The sequence below is a fragment of the Propithecus coquereli genome, unplaced genomic scaffold (genome assembly GCF_000956105.1).
Source record: "Propithecus coquereli isolate 6110/MARCELLA unplaced genomic scaffold, Pcoq_1.0 Scaffold882, whole genome shotgun sequence".
Taxonomy (NCBI): Eukaryota; Metazoa; Chordata; class Mammalia; order Primates; family Indriidae; genus Propithecus; species Propithecus coquereli.
In genome coordinates this window covers 288,426-295,128 of record NW_012155085.1, presented here as the reverse complement: position 1 = coordinate 295,128, position 6,703 = coordinate 288,426, and the positions used below count along the sequence as shown (strand labels likewise).

The following is a 6,703-nucleotide window of genomic DNA, read 5'->3' as shown; positions in this document are numbered from 1 at the left end:
AATAAAAATAACAAATTCCTCTATGAACTCTTAAGAAATTATTGCTATTTCTTTTCACATAGAGAAACTGAGATTGAAAGAAGATAAAAAATTGACACAAGATCATACAATTCGTAAATGTCAGAACCAGAATAAAACCTGTACTCTTTGCACATGATAAGCATGTATTTTTCCATTATTTCCATCCTTTGGTAACCAAGTCACTTTACTTTCAGTGAAGAGCTTTAGAGTATATGATAGTTTCTTACATTATCAGTTTCTGTCATCAGCTATTACCATTTTTCTTTATAAATAATTATTTTTACTGCTTAGGCAGGAGCCTCCAAGTGTGTGTCTTAAAACATAGCTCCAACTAGAGGGTACCTTTAAAGCTATTCAAGGTCAAGATGAATATGGACTTAAAGGAAGTTTTATCCCTGGACATGCATGTTCCCAAGGTATGGGAAGAGTGTCTGACAAAGAAAGTGGAGGCGGAAAGTCACCTTCAAAAGCAGGAATACAGACTAAAACTAAATAATCCACTGGCAAAGGAAATCTTTTGTAGGCACTTTCAGCAACTCTGCTACCAGGAGACCCCTGGACCAAGAAAGGCTCTTACTCGACTGCAGGAACTTTGCTACCAGTGGTTGAGGCCACATGTGAGCACAAAGGAGTAGATTTTGGATCTGCTGGTACTGGAGCAGTTCCTGTCCACCCTGCCCAAGGAGCTCCAGGGCTGGGTGAGGGAACATTGTCCACAGAGTGGGTAAGAGGCTGTGATTTTGCTGGAGGATCTGGAGAGAGAGCTTGATGAACCACAACATGAGGTAGGAAGCGAGATTTGTTAGGCAAAGATGTATATGTGGTACACCAAGGACCCTTGTTTCCTCTGCTTTGTATCCCCTTGATGTTGTAATAAAATACCCTCCTTCTTGCTTTCTTCTTTCTGGGAATTGTTTCTTCAGACAGTTAATTTTTCAGAAGTCAAATCTTGTCTCTTTGTCCCCAGATGGTAGGTCACAGACACAGACAAGAAGTCCTCTCTAAAGACATAGTGCCTCTAGGAGAGCAGACATCATTGAGCCTTCAGTTCCAGCCTAAGGAACTCCAGCTCACATGTGACCATGCTCAGGAAGCCCATCCTATTGGAGAGACAGGTGAGGGTCAGGTTTTATATGATGTCGAACATATCTCACCTAGTCAAGCAAAAACAAACAAAAAATGCAGAGTTGGGGCAACAGGTGATCCAAAGACTCCTTACCAGATAGCAGCAATGCTCAGTGCTTTTGAGTGCCTAGTGTGCTCATTTTTGTCCCCTCCCCCTACATGCAGTATGCCCTTGAATACCATCCTAGAAGCCCTCAGGACTTCTGGCTCATGCTACATTACGAAGGCTTTCAGGAATCACCGTGGCATATAGTTTTAGAGAATGGGCTTCAAGGTTTATAGGTTCAGATCATGGCCTCACCTTGTGGAAACTGCTTGTATTGGGCAAGTTACTGACCACTTGACCTCAGTTCCCTCATCTATAGAATGGGGTTGATAATAGTATTGTCTTTGTCTACTTGAGCTATCATAATAGAATACCACAGACTGGGTGGCTTTAAGAACAGAAATTTATTTCCTCACATTTCTGAAGGCTGGAAGTCCAAGATTAAGGTGCCATCAGGTTTGGTTTTCGGTGAGGCCTCTATTCCTGTCTTGTAGACAGCCGTCGTCTTCCTCCGTCCTCACATGGCCTTTCCTCTCTGTATGTACAGAGAGAGAGAGAGAGAGCATTCTAGTGTCTGTTCCTCTTCTTAAAAGGACACCAGTCCTATGAAATTGGAATTTCACCTTATGACCTCATTTAACCTTTATTACCTCGCTAAAGGCCCTAACGCCAGATATTTTCACATGAGGGTGAAACATATAAACTGTGTTCCCTGAACATATAAATTCTGAGAGAACACAATTATTTAGTCCATAACAAGTATGTACCTCAAAACTTGTGAGCATCAAATACAGTTTATGAAAAGCACTTGACATGCATTATGATTAATACATGGTAGCTGCTTGTATCACAAATCATGCCAGTTTGGGTTCATACTTACAGTAGAAAGATATGAGATATGCTTATCAGTAGGCAGCAGATTACATGGGAGAATCCAGTGGAATCAGATCTTGCCATTTCCTCATTAGTAATCTTAGTTGTGGCAGTGGCCACCCTTGTGGATATAGTACTGGGCACTTTGGGCTGAGTCAACTGACTTCCCATTCTAGCTCTCCCTGCAAGAATTGGCTCCAGCTCCTAATTTCCCACACATCATAACATCATGGCCTCTTACTGATTTCGTTAACCTTCTGACAGTCTACAGCAGGGTTTTGCTCTGCTGTTTTCAATTTCACATCACCCCCTATATGTGTCAAAGCCACAACTTCCCTTGCCTCTCTGCCTCTAGCCTCTATGTCGTCTGCCCTAGCAATCATATAGTTATCATGGATTTCTCTTACATGGAACACATCTCATGATTTAAATTAAAGTGTACGCATTGAGTAAATTCCATACACACAGTAGACCTTCCTCTTGTCCCATGACCTCATCAGAATAAAATTCCTTCTGGTTTTATTTTCCTTCTTTATGAGCATCTTTCCAGTCAGTTCCTTTGTTCCTTCTTTCTCTTCCTATGAACTTGGACTTTTCATTCTCCAGCAATTTTCTCCTTTCTTCTATCTTCCAAAGTGCATCTAGGACTCTGTTGAGAACTCCCTTTTCCAGGAAGCATATCTAAGTTCATCCACCTACCCACCCATGCATCCATCTATCCATTCATTCATTCAACAAATATTTATTAAGCGTCTACTGAGGCTACAGTTGAGTACCCAGAGGTCACTAACAGAGTTCGAGTTTCTTTTTAAGTTCATACTAATTGTAAAAAATCTAAGTAATACATAAGTTTATATAGCGAAAAATGAAAGTTCTCCGAATCCTACTTCCTAGGGGTAACTACTCTTATCAATGTGCTGTGTATTTTCCAGACCTTTTTCTATATAGAGAGTCTTTATATATATACACACATACCTATTTTTTCCCCCACAGTTCTCTAAAGAGGTGAGATAATAACATCAAGTGGTTTTGTAGTGAGTCAGTTTGATAATATATATAAAAGTACTTTATAATTCATGAAGGTTGTATAAATAGTCATTATTAAAAAGTGGAGGCTGGATGTGGTGACTCACATCTGTAATCCCATCACTTTGGGAGGCCAAGGTGGGAGGATGTTTGAGGCCAAGAGTTTGAGACCAGCCTGGACAACATAGTGAGACTCTATCCCTACAAAACAATTGAAAAATTAGCTAGGAATGGTGGTACATACCTGTAGTCCTAGCTACAGGTTGAGGTGGGAGGATAGCTTGAACTCATGAGTTTGAGGTTACAGGGAGCTATGATCATGCTGCTGCGCTCCAACCTAGGTGACAGAGCAAGCTTCTATCTCAAAAAAAAAAAAAAAAGGTAGGAAATGTTTTGTTTTAGTTTTTATATTCTACTCAGTTCCCATATATAGTTCAGATTTAATATGAAGTTTGGGCATAAGGGCAGCAGTACTGATCCCCATGTGGCCCATCTCTTCTCTGTAAACAAATTTCTGTTTTGAAAACCAGTTGTTATCCCCCAGCTAAAAGGAGGAGAACCATGGCCTAACAACAGAGGGGTCCTAAGAGGTACCTATTCTGGTGTGTGAGGGACAATACAGTTAGATGTGGGAGAAAGAGACTGCTGTTTGGGTCAAAAGAGGAGGTCAGGGTCTGTTTGGGGGGGGGGTTTGTAGATAGCAAGATGGAGTCACACCTGGGGAACATGAGACATCCTAGGGATACCACAGCAGCTGCTCTCTCGTGTTTAGAAAATTTGGGTCTGTTCCTCTCCATTTTTACCTTTGACTTCCCCCAGAAGAGTCTGATGTGGTTGGCTGGATACTCTCCAGTATAAACCAATCCTATGGGTCAGTTTTTCCTCAGGTGCCAGTCCCTGGGTCAATAAGTTGAGGCCATGGCAGTAGAATTGGCCTTTTATTCAATCTATTCCCTTTTATTCATTCATTCATTCAACAGATATTTTTTGGGTAACTACTGTGTGCCAGGCATGATTCTCAGAAAATAAAGCAGAAAGATCTTGTTCTCATGGAGATTAGATTGTAGCAAGGGGGAGACAATAATAAACATAAAAATAAGGAGATGATATAGTATGTTAAAAGGTGATGAGTGCTATGGAATAAAGCAAAAATAGAACAGGATAAGGGAGATTAAGAGTGCTATGGATAAGGCAAACAGATTGTGGTATTAAAGAGAAGAATTAAAATAGACCTTATTGAGAAGGTGAGAGTTAAGGAAAAACTTGAAGGAAGTGAGAGAGTGAGTTATATTATTATTTGAGGTCAGAGCTTTCCAGGAAGAGAAAGCCGCTAGAGCAAGGGCTTGTGGTGGAAATGCACCTTGGATAGTTGTGGATTTGAAAGTCATAGTACAGTAGTCCCCCCTTATATGCAGTAGATACGTTCTAATAACAGATGCCTGAAACCTAGGATAATACCAAACCTTATATACTGTGTTTTTTCTTGCATATACATACTTATGATAAAATTTAATTTACAAATTAGGCATGGGAAGAGATTAATAACAACAATAATAAAGTAGAACAATTATAACAATATGCCAACATCACTACTCTTGCACTTTGGGCCATTATTAAGCAAAATAAGAGGTACTTGAAGACAAGCACTGTGATACCATGACAGACAATCTGATAACTGGTATGGCTACTAAGTAACTAACGGGCAGGCAGCATATACAGTATAGATATGCTGGACAAAGGGAGGATTCACATTTTGGGTGGGACGGAGCTGGATGACACAAGATTTCATCACACTACTCAGAATGCTGCATAATTTAAAACTCAGGAATTATTTATTTCTAGAATTGTCCACTTAATTTTTTTTCTATTTCAAAATATTAAGGGGGTACAAGTGTTTTTGTTACATGTATGAATTTTATAATGCTGAAGTCAGGGTTTTTAGTGTGCACATCACCAGAGTAGAGTACATTGTACCCAATAGGTAAGTTTTTAATCCCTCACCCCCCTCCCACCCTCGCCCTTCTTAATTTCCAATGTCCTTTATACCACTATATGACCTTGTATACCCATCATTTAGCTCCCATTTATTAGTGAGAACATGTGGTGTTTGATTTTCCATTCCTGAGACACTTCACTTAGGACAGTGTTCTCTAGTTCCATCTAAGTTGCCACAAAAGACATTATTTCATTCCTTTTTAACTTTTTTATCATTTACTATTTTGGATGATGGTTGACTATGGGTAACTGAAACTGCAGAAAACCACAGATAAGGGGAGACTGTTGTATTGCCTGAAGCACCTAAAAGAGTAGAAGCTTAATACTTGTTTCAGAAATGAATGAACGAATAAATATGTGAAGTAACTTTTTGGAAAGGGTGACTTTGAGGTTCCTTACTTCAAAAGAGAGAGAGTTCTGAGAGTAAACTCCAGAGAAGCCACCCTGATCTTTACCCTTTCCTGCCTATGAAGAAGTATAAAAAATTCTCCCAGCCCAAGTCTACATAGAGACAGACTGAGCCACATTTTGTCAAAGAGGGCAAACTTCCCTCATTACTTAGGGAAGGTGTTACCATACTATCCCTTCTGTTTCTAACCCCCTTCCTATTCTATGATAAATTTTTGTAGACACAGTCACCTTCCCACAGGCCCAGGGAACAAGTGACATTTACCTAGTCTTTTTTTGTTTCAGATGAAATGACCAAGACTGAGGAAAGAGAGTTGGTGCTAAGGAAAGACTGTCCTAAGATAGTAGAACAACATGGGAAAATATTTCATAAACAGACCTTGGAGGTATCAAACCAGGATCCCCAACATGGAGAAGCTGGTGAATGTAAGGGTCTGATAGAGAGACAGTGGGGAAACCCCTTAGGAGAGGGGCAACACAGATGTGGTGAATGTGGGAAGATCTTTGCTCAGAGCTCAGGTCTCATTTGACATCAAAGGATTCACACAGGAGAAAGACCCTATGAATGTAATGAGTGTGGGAAAACCTTCAGTTGGAGTTCTGGTCTTTTTAATCACCGAGGAATCCACAATCTACAGAAACAGTACCACTGTAAGGAGTGTGGGAAGGCCTTCAGTCAGAGTGCAGGTCTTATCCAGCATCAGAGAATCCACAAGAGAGAAAAGCCCTATCAATGCAGCCAGTGCGGTAAGAGCTTTAGTCAGTGTTCGTTTCTTATTGAGCATCAGAGAAGCCACACAGGGAAGCGACCTCACCAGTGCATTAAATGTGGGAAAAGCTTTAATCGCCACTGCAACCTCATCCACCATCAGAAGATCCATACAGTGACTGAGCTAGTCTAGTCTTTGCTATGACCAAGTTTTCCAGATCACTGGCCAAGTCATGTGGGGTAGGGTAAGGCTAGAAAATGCCTCTTTCTTCCTGTCTCCATTAAACGTGTTTGAAACAATTACCGACTATGGTCCAAGGACTTCCTAAGAGGAAAGTTTGGGTTTTTGAAGCTGCTGCATTCCCTTTTGTACGTTTACCCCTTTCCTATTCTTACGCCCTGTCCCTCTTATTTATTCTCTTTGAGATGGCTGCTAAGCCCTCCTAATAATGTAATGAATGGTACTGCTAGAACCAACATGCCTGAAAGATCTGGTATCT

The 6,703-nt window shown here is 40.5% G+C and overlaps 1 protein-coding gene across 1 annotated transcript; it reads left to right on the top strand.

Moving 5' to 3' along the window:
• Positions 1-386: 386 nt before the first annotated feature.
• ZSCAN9 (zinc finger and SCAN domain containing 9) lies at positions 387-6,396 on the top strand. The gene is given in 3 exon segments (XM_012664340.1): positions 387-806; positions 989-1,136; positions 5,780-6,396. Coding segments are annotated over 3 exon segments (1,185 nt in total).
• The last annotated feature ends 307 nt before the right edge of the window (positions 6,397-6,703 follow it).